Source organism: Pseudopipra pipra, chromosome 1, assembly GCF_036250125.1.
Source record: "Pseudopipra pipra isolate bDixPip1 chromosome 1, bDixPip1.hap1, whole genome shotgun sequence".
NCBI classification, from domain to species: Eukaryota; Metazoa; Chordata; class Aves; order Passeriformes; family Pipridae; genus Pseudopipra; species Pseudopipra pipra.
Genome location: NC_087549.1, coordinates 13,369,393 through 13,391,029, shown reverse-complemented (window position 1 = coordinate 13,391,029; position 21,637 = coordinate 13,369,393). Strand labels below are relative to the sequence as shown.

General features: G+C 39.5%; 1 protein-coding gene across 2 annotated transcripts in view; it reads left to right on the top strand.

Annotated features, from left to right (window-relative positions):
- DEPTOR (DEP domain containing MTOR interacting protein) overlaps nt 1–21,637 on the top strand; it is a 74,750-nt gene that overhangs the window by 16,965 nt on the left and 36,148 nt on the right. For both annotated transcript variants that reach the window (XM_064645921.1, XM_064645931.1), the window contains 3 exons: nt 10,055–10,233; nt 12,550–12,673; nt 18,054–18,232. In XM_064645921.1, the coding sequence (XP_064501991.1) occupies nt 10,055–10,233; nt 12,550–12,673; nt 18,054–18,232 (482 nt within the window). The remainder of the gene's footprint in view (nt 1–10,054; nt 10,234–12,549; nt 12,674–18,053; nt 18,233–21,637) is intronic.

Here is a 21,637-nt window from a genome sequence, read left to right as displayed (position 1 = left end):
ATGATGTTCTGTAGTATCATATACAATGACATGAGCAACTGGACTTCACATCATTTCTGGAAACATCTCAGTTAATACAACCTAAGGTTGACTTTGGTTTTTATATGGTCTCTGCCTGTTTTCAGCCTGTTGTCAGTGCAAGTTTCACTACAGCATATTCAATTATTTCTTACTCTCTGTTGCTTTCAGCCTCTGAGTTTCCAGTTTTCAGCAAAGCATTTTGTTGTTAGTGCAGAGCCTTACATTTTATAGTCTTACCTGTTCCTCCATTTCTATTTATGCACAATTAATTATGCACAATTAATTTAATACCTCTAGGTATTCCAGTCAGATGGAACACTTACTTTAAGTGTTTAAAAATTTGAATCAATCCCAGTTTTATTTTGCAGTTTAGTGGTCAACCACTGGATTTCAACAACTTTTGGAAGACAGTGAAAAGAACTGTCTTGCATCACGTCTTCTGTCAGTGTAACATCCTGCATATTGTGGTAATGCCAGCTGTAGGAGGTAAAAAAAATGAATCAGTGCCACAATGCTGTAAGATTTCTTTAAAAAAGAAATTCAATACAGAATGCCTTTTTTTAGTGAGTACTTTTCCACTTAAAGCTATCACAGCTTCCTTCAAAATAAAAATAAATTCCAGTAATGCAATTACACTAAAGATTAAAAAAGTAAAATATTAATTTAGAATGGAAAGAGATAAACAAAGTTTGATGGTTTTAATACAGCCTACTGTATATTGAAATAGTATTGAATCTACATTCATTTTAAGGTGAACCTACATATTTGTGGGAAATGAGTAAAAAGTCCTTGAGTTGTAGCCTCAATATAAAATCATGTTTGTTGACAATAGTACATAACACTAAGTATTTTATTACTCCTTTTATTACCTGTCAGGTACTGACTCTCTGTGCTTGATGTCGTTCATGATTACACAGCACAGTATTTGGATAAGAGTTTTGTGTAGCGATGGAAAACACTTGGTAAAAGCAGTTGGGATATTACTGCAGTATGAAGCATTATTAATGATGAAGGCAGATTTTTTTTGCTTTAAGCAGGGTTGCCAAGGACTGCTGAAAGAAGTCCAAACAGTTGGTGCTCCTCTAAGAAGCATAAAATATCAGGGAGAAGATCTCCTGCATGTATGCAGCCCTCAGGTTGAGAGCAGCCATGCCTGGAAGGACTTTGAGCTCAGAGATTACCCAAAGCCATATAATGTCCCAGCAAAACTACTTGTCACTTATTGACAGGGTGGGAGAAATACCAAACTGCACTTGAGATTAGGCACTTGACTGATTTCACTTCTCCCATGGATTTCTTGGGTTATCTCTGGCAGATAACACCCCCTTTTACTGTTTGCACTGCAGACCTGTTCAGTACTGTGGTGCTTTCTGGGCATTACAGGTTTGCTCTTCCCAGATGTGCTGAGAGATGGGTGGGTGAAAAAGACCTCCTTGTTTCTCAGGCTGTCTGAAACTTGCTGCACAGACTGCAAGTGACCAAGGTCATAGTCAGCTTTTCTCTCTGGATAAGTGTAGAAGAGATGTCAGCCTTGCTGCATAAGGGACCTCAGCCTGTAGCTTCTTTTGGCTTCCCTACCTCCTTGGGGTACAAGGTGCATCCAAGAGAGGAACTTTCACACAGCAGGGCTTTCTGGTACTCACAGCCCCTTGTGTCCTTGCTGCAGCCCCTCTTCTTGACTCCAGTGATGCAGACCTGTAGTTCAGCGTCCTATTCCCCAGATCCCAGTCTGTCTCTCCAAGATCCTGAATGGCAGTGCTAGCAGCAATAGCTGTAGCAGTAGGGCTTGTGCTCTTTGACCTGTACTTGCTCTGTTTAGCCCATTTAGCATTCAAAGGAAAGTTCTCCTCCTCCAGCCGTGTTACTGAGATAACAGGTCTGCATTCCCTGACAAAAATTTCATTGATTTTCACTGGCCTCCCTTGAGACCTACACTGCTCCTTCCTAAGTTTGCTATCCATAAAATAATTCATTTATTGAGAGGTATTTTAGCATAAATCTACAAGAGGTGCTGGGCTTATGGCTACCCTGTTAATCCAGTCAAGGGATGTCTATAGCAACAGTTCTCCTGTGGTTTCTGGTCTGTACTTTGAAATTTTAGTGGTTTATGGTAGAAGTCCTCAGTTTAGATTTGGGAAGACATCATTGAGAAAATTATTATTGATTTGGTAAGCCTAAGAATATCCTTGCAATGGAGACACAGAAAAGTAATGTGGAGAAAATATAGTTGATGGATGTGAGCAAAGATGGCTTGCTCTTCAGTGGAAAGTCCATCAGTTCTTTTGGGGATCCACACAGTAGTATCACATAGACCTGCATACATGCATCCCATGGTGCATCCCAGCTCATCCTACATGAGTGAGAAGCAGTTATATTTGACTTCTCTGTAGAGAAGGAGAACTATGAGTTGCTCAGTTCTGACAGCTTCAGCCCAGAAAGCAAACAGCTGGAGCAAGACAGGCAGACTTCCACTTTCCTTATGACTAGGGACAGGTGAAATAATAACTTGCCTGTATTCTGTGTTTTCATCTTTGTAAAATATGGTTTTATGCTTTCCAGCAAGCCAGAAGCTCTCAAGGTTCAAGCGCATAGGCAAGTAGATGTATATTATTCATATTTGTACACAATTTACTTAAAAGTGAAATGCAAATGAAATGGCTTGGCAGGCAGGGGGATCAGCCGCTTCACAGCTTCCGTTGCTTTTACAAAGGGTCTCTAGTTTTATGACAGGTTATTACAAACACACAGATATAATTTTTCTTCAGTCTGGAGTACTGAAAGGGAGCCTGTGGCTCTGAATTTCTGGCCTGAATTTATGGGCTGAAAGAGTGTCTCCAAGACACATCATTTTGATTTCATCCCAGACCCTGAGCCATGACTGTGTCTGTTCCCCAGAGTTTGCTTTGATCCCTAACAGTATTACTAAAATGTTATGAGTACTGGGGATGTCCCTGTGCATGCTTGGTTGTGGGCTTAGTGACCTTAGTGCTTTCTGAATGCATAAAAAAAGACCTCATTAAAGAGGCAGCCACAGTGTTTTATTTAAAGCCACGGGGGCACTGGTGAACCATCACTTCTTTGAAAGCTTTAGGATTTCCTCTGCAGTGCACCCAGAGATGGTTTACCTGAAGTTTTTCTGTCTGGCTCTGTGTTCTGGCATCTCTTCACATTGACTACATGGCTGTGGGCAAAAAAGTGGAGATAAACACAGTGACGAGAACTGGTATCAGGAGCTGCTTTGAAGACAACCTCTCTAACCCCATTTGAGATGTTAGAATTCCTTCTCTGCCACAGCTACTGACACAGAAATATTTTCATCCTATTTCCAGTATGACCCCATGTTTTAAAGGGTATTCTAGCTCCTGTGAATATCAAGTAACAAAACTAAGTGATTGCAGAGTTGAAGCATAAATAGAAAGAGGAACATTCAGTGGTGAAATGCTGACACTTCAGCTGAGACTTGGCAAACCCAGCTGGAAATGCTTGTCCCAGCAACACATACTACATTCACAGAGTACCTTCATGATCGCCTCTGTGTAAAAAGTTCATATCCTCATGACCTATTTTATTTTTTTTGCTGACAGTGCAGTGGCAAAAGTTTAGTGTAAAGGACATTTCAAGTAGTCCTGTATTTTCCTAGGTCTGTGTATATACAAAAATGCTGCCTTATGCTCATTTATTTTGTAATTAATTGGGTCCGCAACTGACTTGTGAGGTTTAAATTTCAGTGGGACCTATGCTTCTAAGTCACTGAGACACTTTGGAAAATGCCATCTTTTGTAAGATGCCTATGCTGTAGACAGGTCATATGCTTATGTTCAGAAAACAGCCAAAGTTTGTGACCTCTGGGCAGATACAAAACTGTTCTGTTTCCAACAGAAAGGGGCAATTCTACCTGCCAGTGGCACACCTGTGATAACCCTTGAGAAGAGGTGTGAAAACCCCATGTTCTTTAGCCACCATGAATTGTCCTCATCTTTGTCAGGATACTTTTTCTATCTGTATATGTTTCTCCCATGTTCTTTAGCCACCATGAATTGTCCTCATCTTTGTCAGGATACTTTTTCTATGTGTATATGTTTCTCCCTAAGGATGTTGTGACTTGTTTTTCTTGGAAATAAGTAAATCCTTCTCTTACAGAAGTTCCAAGTACAGGAAACTTGTGAAAGAATTTGAGAGTGGCAGAAACCACTTGCACTGCTTTGCCTTCTTGCATACCACTGTTAATTTTGAAGGGATCTAATATGGTTTTGTTCAGAGTTTACCAAATTTGATAGAATTGTAGTAGTTCAATGAATGCTGACTGGCAGTGCTCCATCTGGGATAGTCACTGAAACCAAAGTGTAACACAGCAGTAACCCATGAGCGTGCTAGAACTCAGCAGCAGCAGTTGAGCACTCTGAGGCAGGACGTGCTTTGTGTCATGGCCAATTACAACATCAATGTGTATTGTTCAATAATTAATAAATTCTGCTAAGAATTTCCATTTTAAATTATCTCTTCACTGGTGTTTTGTCCTTCCATTAAAAAAAATAATATTGTTCTAAATGATGTGTTCTGTGATATAGATGAGATATATATGACATATAGTATAGATGATTACATACTGCAAAATATCATAATGAAAATATTGTATGTCATTTGCATATATGTTTTATTTCTATATATCATATATATATGTATGCACACATATACATATTTATACACACTTTGAAACCAAGCCATATATATGTTGCTTGGCTTCACGAAGGGCAAGTCTTGACTGACCAACCTGGTGGCCTTCTGTGATGGAATAACTACATCAGTGGACAGGGGAGGGGCTGCAGATGTCATTTGTCTGGATTTTTTAAGGGCCTTTAACAGAGTTCACCACAACATTCTTCTCTCTAAATTGGAGAGAGATGGATTTGAGTGGGCTATTCAGCTGATGAGGAGTTTGTTGGAGGGTTACATCCAGAGGGGAGTGGTCAATGGCTCTATGTCCAGATGGAGACTGGTGATGAGGGTGTCCCTCTGAGGTCCGTACTGGGAGCAGTACAGTTTATTATCATCATCAGTGACACAGACAGTGGCATCAAGTGCACCCTCAGCAAGTTTGCAGATGACACCAAGCTGAGAGCAGTGAATGACACACCTGAGGGACAGAATGCCATCCAGAGGCACCTGGATAAGCTTGAGAAGTGGGTCCATGGGAGCCTAATAAGGTTCAACAAGGCCAAGTGCAAGGTGTATGCCTGGGTCAGGGCAACCCCTGCTATATCAATACAGACAGTGGGATGAACAAATCAAGAGCAGCCCTGCTGAGAAGGACTTGGGGTGATGGTGGATGAAAAGATGGACGTGACGTGACAATGATGTGACTCTTGGGGATGGTCTAAGGGTTGGACTTGATAATCTTTGTGGGTCCCTTCCAACTTGTCATATTCTGTGATTCTGTGACTCTGTAATGTGTGATTGCAACCCAGAAAGACAATTGTATTCTGGGCTGCACCAAAAGCAGTGTGGTCAGCAGGTCAAGGGAGGGGATCCAGCCCCCCTGCTCTAGTGAGACACCACCTGGAGTACTGTATCCAGCTCTGGGGTCCTCAGCACAGGAAAGACATCAACGTGTTGGAGTCAGTCCAGAGAAGGACCATGAAGATGATTAGAGGGATAGAGTACCTCTTGTGAAAACAGAAAAACAGCCTGCGGAAGAGAAGGCTCCAGGAAGACCTTATTGTGGCCTTTCAATTCTTAAAGGGGGCTTAGAAGAAAGATGTGGACCTACTTTTTAGTAGGGCCTCTTGCAATACAGTAAGTGGTAGTGGTTTAAATTAAAAAATGGTAGATTCAGATTAGATAGAAGGAAGAAATTTTTTGTGATGATGGTGGTGAAATACTGGAACAAGGTGCCCAGAGGGGTGGTAGATGCCCCATCCCTGGAAACATTCAAGTTTAGGGTGCAGGGGCTTTGAGCAACTTGATATAGTGGAAAATGTGTCTACTCATTGCAGATGGGTTAGACCAGATGACCTTTAAAAGCCACAACTAAAACACAACCCAAACTGTTCTACAATTCAGTGATATATGCATTTTTATGTGTGTGTATGATTGTTTCAGGAATGTTAAAAAAGGTGAATGAGTGGAGCTCCATATGAAAGTCTTCGTACCATCTTGTCTATTTAGAGTGTCAGGGACCAACCTGTTCTCTGCACGTTGTTCCTGAGCCTTGCTAGGATAAATGTAGGGACTATATCGGATATACTAGGAAATGGCAGATAATTTATTCAGAAAATTACCAGGAAGAGCAGGAGGTTTTTAGGGTTCTTTTCACGCATAGAAATCAGGATTGGATAGTGCTTTGGAAGATCTATGTTAGCCAAGCCCAAACTACTAGACTTAATAAAGGGAAATAGCTGGGTGAGATATTTGGACCATGGTCCAGTTAATGATATATTTACTGTCTTTATCCAGCAGGCTAACTTTTTCTGGGTTTAAAAGTAAAGCTAAACTCTTGTGCAGGCACTGTCTCTTAAGTCCTTATCCATTGGTCCAGAAAAAGATGCAAGAAACTTGAAAATGTGTAATGTCCCTGGTGGAAATAATGTCCCTGTCGGTTGGAAACAAAATGCAAGTTTCATGTAGCTGCAAGAGCAGTTTTGTCCCAAGTTAGTGCCTGATCCTTCATTTCTAGGCAAAGATTTAGATTTTTCCATTATCTTGACTTTTCTGACAGTTACCAAAGAAAATGCCTCTCAACAAATAGCATTGTTCCAGATAGCTCTGAACACACTTACTGCAAATCAGAAGCAGCGTTTTCCAGGTTATCCTGTTCCATGCTACGGAGGAGGAAGGCACTTCTGTTTGGAGCAAGAGTCCCTACATGTTGTTAATTAGGAGCAACTCCTGTTTGGACAAGCCCCCAGGAAACTGTTCTGGCATGCATGCTTGCAAATACAGCCTGTCTTTATTTGTTGTAAGCATGACTAAGAGTCATGGATATCAGTTTGTAAATATTAAAGGGTTGCATATACCTGTTACAGTTCACAGGCAATTGCTCAAATGCTTTTGAGCTCTCACTGTTTTTTCTCCAGGTAGAGCAGACTGTGGCCCCTTGTGCAAAATCTGGCAGGTAGTCTTGACCGATGCATGGAATTATGTATGGATGATGTACTCGTGTACATAAGATCATTTTCTGGTGTTCAGCTATTAAGTTGTGGAAAGAGGGTCAACTTTTTAAGGCTTATTGAGTCAAAGTGTCTCCCCATTTACCCTTGTTATTTGCCCTCTCCTCCCCTTCTCCTCTCAAGCTGGTCAGGATTTGTCAGTCAGCTAATTCTCCTAATCAGCTCTTGAAAAAGTGAGAGAAATATGTTTGATGTTAGGTCTTTTCCAGTCATCATGTAGACTAGCTGACGTAAAGTGATTAATGTTACTTAAAGGGAAAAACATCAAGAACTTTGAGTGAGAAGCCTGTTTCCCAATGCCAAGGGATAAAGAATTTACGACTTCATGTGGGCATTGGCTCCAGTATAATTGCATTCACTGGTGCGTTTCATTCCTTTTTGACCCATTTGATTTATCTCCTGATAAATACTTATGAACACAGACACATTTTTTGAATTCCTGCCTAAACTTTTGATTTGTATACTGCAATATATGCTCAATAACTTTATCTTAGACTTCTGTATTTGTAGCTTACACTGGGTACAATGCCAATTTACTGAGCTACTTCTCCATATAGTTTGATTTTTAGCAGGTTTGTAGGGGTGAGAGAGCCTTGACAGAGAGAACAGCATACATCACCAAGGACAAAACCTGTTCCCCTTCTGTTCTTTATTCCAAATAAATTAGCATGGCCATAATTCAGTATGGATACAATTGATATAGACTGCAGCAAAGGTTCCCACATCCATTGTAGATAAATTTGTTTTTTCAGGCTTCTTGAGGCTTATGTGGTCATGCTGTCATTGACTTAATGATTTTATAACCTCTTAGCAAATTCAGATCCACTTTAGCTAGTGGGTGGAAGTAATTAAGATTATGACATTTTTATGAGTTTTATGAATATAGGCAAAAAGGCATATACAGAGACTTTGTGAATGGTCTGAATGAGTAAAAAGATTGTAGTGGGAACTTGTGTCTTTTGATATGACAGAGAAATTGAAATATTTATAAGCCCACCAACTGCAGGAAAGCCTGAAGTCAGAATTGAAGACCTAGATGCTCATTTCTGGGGCTCTTGGCTGACTTGTTTGTGGAATGCCAGACCAGTACTGTTACACTCCTGTGCAATATGTGGACTAAGAAGGTGGTTTCCCTCTTGTATCAGATGAACTACAGCCATTTAGACTTACACAAAGCTGGGTTGAGCTGTCTGCATACGTATTATACACTCTTTTTATAATTTTGTTCTTGCAGATTATTGTGTGACATAAGACTGGATGAACATTAACAGAATCTGGAATGTATTTTAATTGTGAATCTCCATCAGACATACTGATAATTGCATGTTCTATAATTAAAACTGTGTCAGCTTTTCTTTCTGAGCATGGCAACAGCTGTTAGAGCACATCTGGAAAATGTGCTATAAGCAAAGATATTTTAGCTCAGAGAATTTCACAATGCCTGGGATATTAATCAGCATTTCTTTACAGAATACTTATCTGATTTATCAGTATTTTTAATATAAAACTCTTAGATTTTTTTAATGATGTTTGCAAAGCTGGTTTTGAATTAACATCAGATTGACCATTCCAGTGTCGTTCAAGGCTAAATACTGCAGAACAGAAACATTGCTTTGCTACTATTTTTAGGTAGATGCCTACATAAGCCTTGTCTAATGCCCTAATATTACTTTCTTCACTGATTTCAGCCAAATATTTTACCTTTTTTTGATTCTAGAGCGAAAATATTGTTTCATACTGGAATCACATTGAGAGGAAAATTGCTCCGTGCTTCTTGAGGCTCATGTTAACACTCTTCTGTGTTATCACCCTTGTACCCCCTACAATTACTGTAGCATTGCTCAGGACCCTTTGAAGTCAGTGAGGGTGTTTACAAGGTAGGATCCTGGCCACTTGGAAATGAACAGCAATGTTTCTGTTTGTGACAGGAGCCCAAGCATTATGGTTTCTGTGCTTTCCTCAGAACTGGGGTATAGGCATGGCACTACAAAGAGATTTTCTGATATGATTCATTAAAATGGAACAAGAAAGCATAAAACTTAAACAAAACTTTAGAAACTTCTATCCGTTAATTTATTGGTAATGTTGCTTATTTTGTTTATTTAGAAAAAAATTACTAAAAATAAAGATGCAGAACCCCAGAACCTTTATTAACAAGGTATTACTCTAATCAGGATCTAGCATTCTGACCCAAACATCTCAAAAACAGCCAGCCAACTTGCTTTCAAGATGATGGGGGAGATTTTGCAGCTAGAGAGCATTTACCAACAGGTCCCCAAGTGACAAATCAGTTCTTGATTTGAAGTAGGAGGCAGCTTTTTAATGACAGATAGCATTGTGTTGGAACAGCTTCACACCTGAATTTTAAATCATAAATGCTATGCTTGTTGTGCAGCTGGAGGCAAAATGCAGTTACCCAACCAAGGGAGAAACTACAACTGAAAAAATGAATGAGATAAAAAAGAAAAAAGAATCTACAGCAGTGATACTATAAAATAAAGGAGTAACATGGAATGTATTAGAGATAATGTGGGAAAATTAATTCCAAATTATTGGCAGTTTAATTGACCTACAGGAAGTATTTTAATGGATTTAGTATGGTGTTCTGTTCTTCAGTTTTTATAAACTTTTCCACTGAGCAGAAAACAAGTTTTTTCAATTATGGAGTTTAAACTTGTAACAAATGGTTGCTGTGGGTTTCCTGGTTGTGAGATACCAGCAGTGGAGGTGTGGCTGGGTCCCTTCCTATTCTACCCTTCAAAGCCCATCCTTTGAGCAGGGCTTGAGTGCTGCTCCGCTCTTGTCCTAGTCTTTCTAGTTACAAAGGCTCTTTGCAAATGATACTCAGAAGGTGATTTGACCCCCAGGCTCCGACTGCATGAAGAAAAGGTCATTAAAGATCGGCGGCACCACCTCAAAACGTACCCGAACTGCTTCGTCGCCAAAGAGCTGATCGACTGGCTGATTGACCACAAAGAGGCCTCTGACAGAGAGACAGCCATTAAACTGGTGCAGAAATTACTGGATCACAGCATTATCCACCATGGTGAGTGCAATATCAGCTGCTCAAAAGTTCTAAGCTAAATTTTATTGAGTGTTTGTGAAACAAAGGTAGGATTCTTTCCCTGCCAGAAATAGAGCACCTCCCTTGGACTATGCTGATGTGCAAGGTCCCCTGTGTCCTGAAGGACATGAGAGGCTGAAGAGGTGTGGAGTGACCCAAGGTAGCAGGGTAAGATACTGGAGACTGTGATACTGCTTCCCTGCCTCCAGAGCAGCCCCAGCTGGATTGTGCCCCACCCCTCTACTTGCTGCCCTCACTTCCCTGCTCCGAAGAGCACAGCTCTCCAGCTGAAAAACCCATCTGAAAAATCAGCCAGCAAAAAAAAGATCATTTTTCTCACGTGGATTAGTTCCCTGGCCCTGTCCCTCACACCAGCTGCGCAAACATTAGTGCTGGTACAGCTGCAAGAAGTTAGCGGTCCGGCTGTGCCCTGATTAATTTTCCCCTAAACTTGTTGTCTATTTGAGATCTGTTCCTTTCAGCTTCTTGAATAACAATTTATGCTGATGAAAAGGAGACTTCCAATTCAATGGTAGCATTTAGTTGCCTTTTGGGGCACAGAAAGGCTGGGAAGCACACAAGCGAAGAAGACCCAAGGCCTCGATTTCAAGCCTATAGTATTACCCATATCAAAAAGGCAAATGTACCGTTTGTTTCTTTTTAAAGAGAAAACTGAGGGACTGCGAACAAACAAATGCTGACTTTATGCAGAGGTCATTGTATGTGCAGCAATGCTGCTGCTATCTGAAGTACATTAACAACACCTTAATTAGAGTCAGAAATGCACATATTGAATGACTGCCACTTCTACAGCTTCTGCTTGGCTATTAAATGAAAATTCTGTGTAGTTATGGAAACTGGAACTCATGGTAGATAGTTAAAGAATAAAGTAATTATAGGGTATTCAAATCTGACTACTTAATCCTCTATTGAGAAAATGTCAGTGAAGAGTTGCGTGGATGCCTGAGTGACTTAATTTAATTGAGCAATAGAGGCTTTATTGCTGAATGCTTGTTTAAAGCTCTAACAACCTCAAAGTGTTTTCTACCACAGGATCCAATTGCACATTGTAGCTTCCACATGAATTTCATATATACGTGTGTGTATATATTACACGTGGAACAGCTGTTTCTTGAAAATTTTCATATATTGCACTCTAATAAAATAGTTTAGAAAGTGAGCTAGGGTAGGCAAATTCAGGGAGGTTCAATCAGGTTCTGCAGGATGCTTCAGCTCCCGTATCAAGTGAAAGAGGTACCAGATTCTGCTTCTGTGGTGCAGAATGTACCCTATGTATATAGGCTGACAGGAGGACCCCCGGTGGTCTAGTGGTTAGGATGTGGTGCTCTCACCACCATGGCCTGGTTTCGATTCCCGGTTAGGGAACTCCTCCAGGCAGATGGAGCTCATCAGCCCTGTAAGGCCATCCATCTAAGAGAAGGTCACTCTAAACAAACCTACGTCCTGAGGACCTCATTGCCACCGTCCAAGCTCGCTCGGTCCCGGCAGATGAACCTTAGGATTAAAGGGTGGGCTCAGTTCAGCGCACACTGTGTCTCACCTAAAAAAATCCACTGTGCAGGCTCGAAGGGTAATGACCTTTCCCAAATCTTCGTTTGCGAAGACTGGCCATGAATATAGGCTGACAACTCTGTTAGGAGCAGCTTGCTTGGGATGGCTCCCATCAGTTTATGCCCTTGATGGGACTCTGTTCTGCATTTACAAGAGCCCATCATCAGCTGCTGTCTTACAAACCTAATTTGGCATTTCCCAGTGTGCTCCTTATTGTACCTACCATTTGCTAGCTGGCATGGCAGAGCAACTGAGACAATTTGAAGAGGGAGAAGGCTTTGATTTTAACTGTTTCTTTAGTGAGTCTCAGGTTTCCTACAGCATTGCTAACTGATACTAATAACTTTAAGAAGTTTGACAAACCTTAAATTATTGGGCATTCTACCCTGGCGGCCTTTTAAACAAAGAAGCCAACAGACTGTTTTCAGCAAGAGGTGTTCTGAGTTTGTAGCAGATGGATGCTTTTTTGTTCTTTATTTTTGCAGCAATACTCACAAAACTGACAAACACTTACCTCCCTCATCTTGAAATTTGGTTACCTGTCTGAAAGTTTTCTCCAGCCTTTCACTGGTTATTAGAACAGAGCAAAGTTGTTAGCTCAAAAATACAGGGGGTTAGACTCTATATGTGCTTGCTTTGAAGTTCAGCAGCGGTACCTGGTAAATGGATCCTCAACTCCTTAACATATATGTGATTGGTTTTTTATTTAATTATTTTATGTTTCAGTCTGTGATGAGCATAAAGAATTCAAGGATGTCAAACTGTTCTACCGCTTCAGAAAAGATGACGGGACGTTTCCACTGGACAATGAGGTGAAGGTGTTCATGAGAGGACAAAGACTGTACGAAAAGTATGTTGAAATCTATTCTGTAAAAGTAATTACTAAAGGATGATTTGTCATGTGAAAGCATAATCATAATTCCTAAAGCATTAGTACATCAAAATGCATGGAGCAAGCAGCTACTTATCTGTGTAGACACCATATCTACAGCTTCATAAAGAGGTATATTTTAAATTGTAAGTGAAATTAATCTTTAGTGTTCTAGTATACAAAGTTTCTACATCCGAAAAGTTATATTAAAGTAGTTTAAAATTATGACTTGAAACAGATTATTATGCGTAGATACTGAATATCCCACTGGATTACTTCCATTAAATAACTAGATAGCTTAACCAGACTTCATAATGACATTTTTATTCAGGATGTGGAGATTTTGACTTTCAAGCAGAGAGAATAAAATGCATGTTAGCATATGCTACAAATTAATGCAAAAGTTGTGATGTGTAATTTACCAAAAAGCTTGAAGTATTGCTCTAGACTGAATACCACCCACTCTCCTGCTTGCTTGGAGCAGAAGCCTGCAGCAGTCAGGAGAGATGCTGTGTTTTCTCACCAGAGAAAATTTGTCTCCCTCTTGAAAGAAAGCACTCAGGAAACTCCCAAGTTTAAAAGGTGATAATAAACATTATTTTCAAGGTTAGCTGCCTGTGAAGATCAGTTTGGTGAAAGAGCAATGAAACCAAAATATAAACAAGTAGTTGTAAATACCACTCCTTTTGTTGCCTCTATCATATAACATTTCCGGAGATACAGTGACTGTGACTATTTAAAGTAAAAAAATAATAAATTGTATAAGACATAAAAAAATGCACCACTGAAAAAAATCCTCTGTTCGATGCACTGGAACAGATGGATTGAATCAGCCTCCTCCAAAGTCTTCTGTGCCTTACTAAGCACAGCATTTGCTCCTTTACACTCTGTAATATGCAATGCCTACAAGCCTGACCCATACTATAAAAAGCTGATTAGACTGTCTACAGTGGGGTTTTTTTTGTCTGTATTTCTATTCCCATTCTTCCATGAGAAAAATAATTTTTTGTTGGTGAGGCTGATTCCAGTCTTCTGCATGAAAGGAACCATGACACAAAGAACTCTGTTCTACCAGTATCTGCCTCCATCACCATTTCTCTGCATGGAGAACTATCCCCAAACCCATGTCTAGTGTCCAGTTTGTCCAACATGGTACTAGCAGAAAAATGTTCCTAACAGTAGAGATTGTTCCCATCTTAGAAAAGGAGTTAACGCCAAAACCAGCATCTGTATCTAAATATAGCAGCATCCTCACAAGGTGACTGCTCCTAGGCAACGTATCTGAAGGGTTCAGAAACTTTTAAAACCATCCCTGAGTGCTAAATATAGTATAGATTAAAAATACCTGGCATTTCAAAACCAGCTGGTGACAGTCAAAGCTAATCAAAATTCTCGGATCATCAGAAATATTTTATATTCATGGGAGATAAGAAGGCATACCTATCTGGGCTTCACTTTGTTTATTTTAGCAAATCTAGTGTGCAGAGATTTCAGATTTTATTTGGTTCCTTTGTCCATGCACACTAATTAACAACACCTTCACAGTTTCATTGGATACATTTTAAGCTCAAAATCTAATGCTGAAAGTCAGACTACTACAGAAAGAGTTCTGCAGTGAAATGTGTGGATGTGTAATATATCCATTGTATCCGTTTGCTGATAGTGCTGAGAAAGAAAATATTAATTCAGTGCAATTAAAATAATTACTAAATGGCAACAACTGGAGGAAAGTACTCATGCACAAACATGAAGTCACTTACCAGCATATTCAGCTTGTTTATCAAAATGCCTGTGGGCCTAATTGCAAGAAAAATGCAACTATACCAAAGGCTATCTGTCCTAATCCAACACATTTTGGAAATCTGTGTCTAATTTTGTAGATGTTGCTTACCTTCACTAGGCTTTGCTAGTTTTAGATAGACATTATAATACTGTTTCTTCTCCACTCTCTGCATTAAGGCTGGAGTACTGCTACGTTCAGAAGCCAGTGTAGTTTGTGCTTGCCAAAATTGCAGACACGTTACCCAATACCAGCCCATGCAGATTTGTACCCTCAGCGAGGAAAATGAACAAAATGCTTTAGGAGGATCAGAAGGTTGTTGCATGGGAAGAGGAATGGATGGATTAGGCAGGTTCCCTGCATTTAGACAGTTGTTTTGAGTAAAAGCCTTGTTCTCTGCCCTGGGACATGGGAACATAAGGACTGTCCAAATGCTGAGGAGCTCCCTTTCCCTGTCTTTCCTGTCTCTCTTCTGCATGACCACAAAGCTCCTCGTAACCTGGATTCTCCTTTCTTGTGGCATTACCACCTTCACCTGCTGTGGACATGTTTGGTGGCTGTACCCACATGATTAGAAGATTTTAAATCAGTCTCGGATTATATTGTCCCTTCATTTGCACTGGAAATCATAAATCAGTTCAGATTCCCTACACATCATTGCAAACTTTGGTAACCTTTCTGTGAACATGTTTTGAGGTTCAAGTTTATAACTAGACATGAAACCCACTGGATTTCCTACAGTCTTGTCTGAAGTTGTTGAACAGTTTATTAGGTCTGAGATTGGTATCAGTTTTCAAGCTCTACAGGACTGACCAGATAGATTGAATGAGATAATCATGTTTCCTGTTCAACAAAACCCTCCCTGCAAATCTTAAATAAATCCAGCACAGACACTGCATAGCTTAAAAAAAAAAAAAAAAGAAAAACAAAAAAAAGTTGTGCAGATATCCTGTTTGTATGTTTACAATTCTCAGTAGGTTTTGGTCAGGCACACAAGATGTTGTTTCTGGTGCAGTTTAGGGTTTAGGAGCTGTCACTCATTTCATGATGCTGACAACCACTGAGTTTTTTTCAACCAGATTTCATAGTGAAAGAAATGCAGATTTATGGTTTTAATTTCAGGAAATCTTTCAGATAATTTTGAGACTGCATTCTTTGAATCACTTTCATTTTAACTCATGAGCGGTTAAGTCACATTTATCCTCTAGTACAGTTATTTTGATAAAACAAGATTAAAGATTTCTTCTGAAAGGAGTCTGAATTTCAGTGTTTGACTAAATACATTCCAGTGTAGGATAACACCAGTTTTAGTAAGTAATATGTTTTGACATGAATAGCTTCATGTTTTCTTGAAACAAGGAAAAAATGGTAGAATAAGAGGCAGTTTCCAGCTCTGGCTAATGAAAGGCCAGGTTTTTGACTGATGTAAATTGGTACAGCTTTGTTGACAGCCATGGAGTTACAGTGATTTACTTCAGTGAGCGATGTAAGTCTATGGATTGCTGTGTCTGGGTTTGTTAAACTGGCAATTTGTCGTGTCTGTTTGCTCACAAGTCCGAATCCTTTGCAGCTATTCTGGGCACATGCAGAAGCGTGTGAAATGTCAAACTGAGCTTTTTTCCACTTGATATTTCTCCAGATTTCTTCTGTGGGTCTGTAAAGCTCTAAAAATTAGCATTGCTTTTTCAAGGACCTCTCTATCTGCAGCTTCAATGAGCTGGTCAACTAATTACAGACTCATCAAAGAACAATTAACATAATCCTAAGGATTTTTTATTTGGTGCCTGCAGAGCCTGGGTAACCAGTTATGGGTAACCATGCAGCAGATGGTACAAAAAGACACAAGCTTTCAGTTTGCATTTTTTAATGGGAGGGAAAAAGCCTGGTGAACAAGACACATTTAAAGATACTCTCTTGGAGCGTATTAGGTCTGTATTAGATATGCAAAATGTGGGACAAAATGTTGCCTTGCATGCAGATGCTTGTAAATCAAAATATTAAAAAATAAGGTGCTGGAGTCAATACCTTGTCCCCTGTGGCTCATACTCTTGCTTTTGACCTCATCCCTGACTTCAGCTAATTTTGACTTTCTTAGTTCTTACTCAGCTCAGAGCTGCTGGCAATGACACATCAACATCTAAATGAGCAGCTCATTGTGCTGCCACTGACAAACAGCTGTGGCTGAGCAGCCTTTGCCTGGTTTGATGATCTGCTACCTGGTGGTCAGATCCAGTTAATTCAGGCTTCAGGTTAGTGCTGGTTAAAGTCAAGAGAAGAAATATTTCAGGTGAAATAACAGATGCTGGATCCAGTCAAACCTATTCACTGTAATTTCAAATGAAACTTCTCTCTGTTTTCTTATGGCACAGATTTTTCTGATGCTTCCCAAAGGAGGTGAGGTTATATTTTGTAATCCCTGGACATGCTGGCAGTTTAAGAAGCAGATGGCCCATGTATGGATTTACATGAATTTCAATTCCTTTATCAGAAGGTCAAAGATTAAGCACTTCCAGAATATGCTTGTTGTACTTTAGTTGTGCCCTTAATTTCAAAATAGTTGGTGAAGAGAGGGGACCTATTAGTCTTACATGAAAAAAATAACCATTCCATTTCTGAGCTGTTACTCTGAAAGTCTTACCACTAGTCTTATTGTTAGCCTATAATAAGTAAAATAATTATGAAGAAAAATCAGATTGGTAACTAAGGATGCTATGGTGCTCAGTCTTCCAACAAAACAAAAAAAAGAAGTGGAATTCTGTGTTAAAAGGAAACAATTCTCATTTTTTCTTTCAAATTGTCTTCTCTTTCAGACTTTCAACCTGACTTTTGCATTAATAGGCTTTTTTCTTCCTTTTTTTTTTTAATAGTGTGTCGTTTGCACAGATAACTTGAATAGAGAATTTTATTAGTATATCCTTCAGCTATGTACGTGCCAATTGCTAGGGGATTTAGAGACATCTCATGGTGTTCCTCTGAACTCTGGTGTTACACAGAGCCAGCTGAGGTGCAGAGACTCTGAGCCTCAGATGTTAAAATGTGTTCAGGTGTGTAGCTCACTGACTACAGCTCCATGTAAATGTTGTACGCCCAATATTTATCAGCCACCCAAACCACAGAACTACTTTTTTTCCTCCTCTTGAATTTTTCTGCAGCTGTTTTAGAGCTTATGGGGAGAGTTTTCAGATTCACTTAAATGACTTCGGGGCATAGTCCTGGTAAGTGTAAATATTAATTAGGAAGCTTTGAACACATTAGTCACGCTTTTAAGATAATTTTTTTTCAAAGTTGATTATACAGTAACTTTTAGAGAACCTAGAGGACTAACTGGGGGACATGTGAAACTTAAAAATCTAATTTTCTTTTAGGTGAAAACACAAGAAAACAGTGACTTCACACAGGGATATATAGCCTAAATTTTTTGACTAAGCAGTTATAAATTGATAGCTTGAGGAGCAATTTAGTAAGTCAGTGAGAACTTCGTATACGTTTGCTTAGTATCAGTGAGATTTGCCAGAATACATCTTATATTGCTTTTCTCAAGAACTGTTTTCCATACCAATTTCCCCCCCCCAATACCAGGCTGATGAGTTCTGAAAACACCCTTCTGCAAGCCAGGGAAGAGGAAGGAGTCAAGTATGAACGGACATTTGTAGCATCAGAATTCCTTGACTGGCTGATCCAGGAAGGAGAGGCCACGACACGAACTGAAGCAGAGCAGCTCGGCCGCAGGCTTTTGGAGCACGGAATTATACAGCATGGTGAGAAATTTACTGCCAAGTAGTAAAAGCTGCACTTACTGTAGCACTTTCTTCTGGTCAAATCAAGTGGAGAGGCCCTTGTCTTCTTGATCATAGTATGTTCTAAATGATTTCAGATAGGAGTTCTGGGTAAAAGGTGGATTTTTTGAAAGCTCATTGTATTAATTCAGAAAATTCTGCCTCAAATGCAGAATACAGCTAGAATTTGAGATTGTATAATAACAACATAAGGATGTGGATGAAAATCAATTCTCCTACACTTGTGGTAATTAACTTGTAGAACTTGCTATCAGCAATATTTATAATTGAGGTAAATAGCTTTGTAAGGATCAAATAGGGATTAGAGCCATAAATAAACTAAGTTCTCTGTGCAGAATAAAAATTTGAGGTTCTGTATATTTCCCTATTTGAAGACAAGAGCAGAGCACAATCTGATGCCAGAAAAGCAACTTTCTCTCTTGGTCATGTGGTAGAGTTTTTCTAGTATGTTTGTGCAAGAAAGAGGATATCTTTTGGTTGAAGTATTATTGTATTTGTCTTGCCCATATAACTTCTTTGAGGCAGGAATCAAATATTTCTTCATGGTCCAGCACAATGTGTCTGGCGGATGCATCTTCCTCAAGAAGCTCCTTCCGTTAAGGGTGGAGGAGACAGAGTTTCCTCTCTATAATGCCCCAAGGGTGAAGACATGAACACCCCTGACACTAAACCCCATTTTACATATTGCCATCATCTGCTCTCAGTGAAAGTTGCCCTGGGCATTTCCCACCATAAATGTGTTGCAGTGCCTCTGGGAGCAATGAAGGGGTGCCAGGAGATGACAGATCAAGCTGGCAGAATCTACATTGTTTAGTGCCCAACAGGGAAGTAATCAGATCCTGGTGTTCTGAGTGTTGTCACATCAACTCTAATTCTGACAGAGAACAAAAAATTGACAATATTAACAGGTTGTTAGTATAAAAGGTGGTAGGTTGCCTAGGTTGCTTGTTACTTTGTGAGAAAATGTAGTTTTAATGAATAGAGAAAAATGGGAGTGTAAATGACGTGCGCAGTTCTGTCATGGTTGTAATCATGCTCACATTATCTTTAACTTGCAATTACTGGGAGCTATTTCTGAATATTTACAGTAATCAGCTTTCAGTTCTATAATTACTCCTGTGCTTCCTATGATTTATAGGGTGCCAGCTGCTTGGAGCTTGATGGACAGGAAAGGTATGCCACCCCTCCTCTTTACAGCAGCAATGATTTCATTCCTATTTTTACGTGAGCATTTTCTCTATATTACGTATGTGGTAAACTTTCCTTAAAAAAAACCTCAAAAAAACCCCAAAAAAACAACCAACCAACCAAAAAAAACCCCAAACAAAGAAAAAACCAAACCAAAAAACCAACCAAACAAAACCCCAAAACAAAAAACAAACAAACAAAAAACCAAAGCGAAAAGTGATATTTATGCAGATATTTATATTTTTGCAGAGGAAATAAAGTCAGGACTTGACATTTAGTGCAAAGCTGGGTTTACTTTGCTACTCAAATCTTTGCCACTTCTGCAGATTTATCCCCTGCCCATCCTCTTCTAGTAGTCAAGAGCATGTGTAAAGCTCCCTTTTAGAAAGAGATTTGAACCTCATGAAGTAAAGGCACAGCTCTGGGAATTGGTTGATTGCTGAGGAAGTGGCCTTCTCACTTGTCAATAGCAGGTTATCACTCCAAGGCACTGGCATCTTTCTCACTCAGCTTTTATTGGGACTAAGGTCACTCAGTGGGGAATTTCAGACTGATTTGAGAGGGAAACTGGAAGTAAAGTAAAATTGAATTATGTTCTTGAGATTTATCTTTATGAGTAGACATGCTTTGTGCACACTCCTAAACAGGAGATTTCATTCTTCTCTGGATTTCACTGCAACAAGTTGTCTAGATAGTGTTAGGAATATTGATGAAAGTACTAGCAGAATTAACACAGAGCTGTTTTGAGGTTCAGCTTAGTAACTGGATATGATCTGTGTGTTTTGAAGGTTCATGTAATGCTGACTTCCTCTAAAAAGGGAGCTCAAAATGGAAACTCACAGTACAGAATTGGGCGTATAAACTGTGAAATGGCAGGAGCTGTATTCTCTCCCCAACACCCTCCCACCCATCTTACTGAGTTCTAGATCCAATTTAAAAACAAGACAGATATCTTTCTGTCTCTTAATACAGTAAATTGATTTCACCATACTATGCTTCCTTTATTTTGTCTCTCATCAGTAATACCAAAATGTTACTTGACACTAATTGGCATCCTTGTTGGCAGAACCAGCAGAAAGACTCTTGACTGAACAGGAATGGAGAATAAAACATTTCCTGCCCTAAAGGCAATCTTTTGTTAGCTGTATTGTTTGATATATACAATATGGAATAAAATAATCTTGCTATATTATTGTTATGAAGTATTTATTACCCTACCGAATGCAATGGAAAGTAACAGAAATAGTTGCATCAGGTTGCCAATCTCAATAGTAATTTTCCAGCCACAACTGAATTATGCAATTTATTTTTACTGATGCTGACTTTCATTTCAATTACTCAGAGAAGCTGTATTCTGCAGCTGAGGCACTGTATTCAAAACAGCTTCCTGACACATTTATCTTCTCTTTAATTGGTCAGACACAAACCAGGTTTCACACAGGAAACAAACACTGATGATAATTTTAAAAAGGAAAACAGTGGTTTAAGAGGAATTGTATAAATGCTGTAAAAGTATAAAATGTTTCAGTTTAAAAGTAATCTTCCTGATCTCTTTGGGCCTGTGTAACTACATATACTTCCCCTGCCATATATGAAAACGATGAAATGTACTTAAGTGCTGAATTGCTTCCTTCCAGAATCCCACTGGCGCACACAAATTGTAACCCACAAACCACCACTTTTGCAAATAGGGCCCAGATGTCCTTTCCTATGGACTGGTACCCCCAGGTAATATGGAATAAAAAAATATAAGTACCAGGAAATTGTGCACTGTATATTTCTTGAAGACTTGTGTTGGCAATGTAATTGCCAGTAGTTTACTCTGCTTTTGTGAACACTGATGGCCTTCATCCAGAATACAGGAATAAAAGCTGTGGGAAGAATTTTACACAAGGTGATGCACATACAATAAGGGCAGGGACAAGAGGTGCCCAGAACACATTTCTTAGCTGTAGAAATGCCCATTTCTAGTATGGTGAGGTATGTAGAACTTGGTAATATTAACAGATAAAACTTTCTTCCAGGAGACTGGATCTATCTTAGTTCTTCTTTATATGGAAATGGTGGGACAGATTAGCTACTGTGATCAAAATTCACAGGCAACAAGAGGAGAAGGAAGTTCTCTGCCAGCTCCAGGGTAGATCAGATCAAACAAGGATGGGCTGGGAGCAGGCAGAG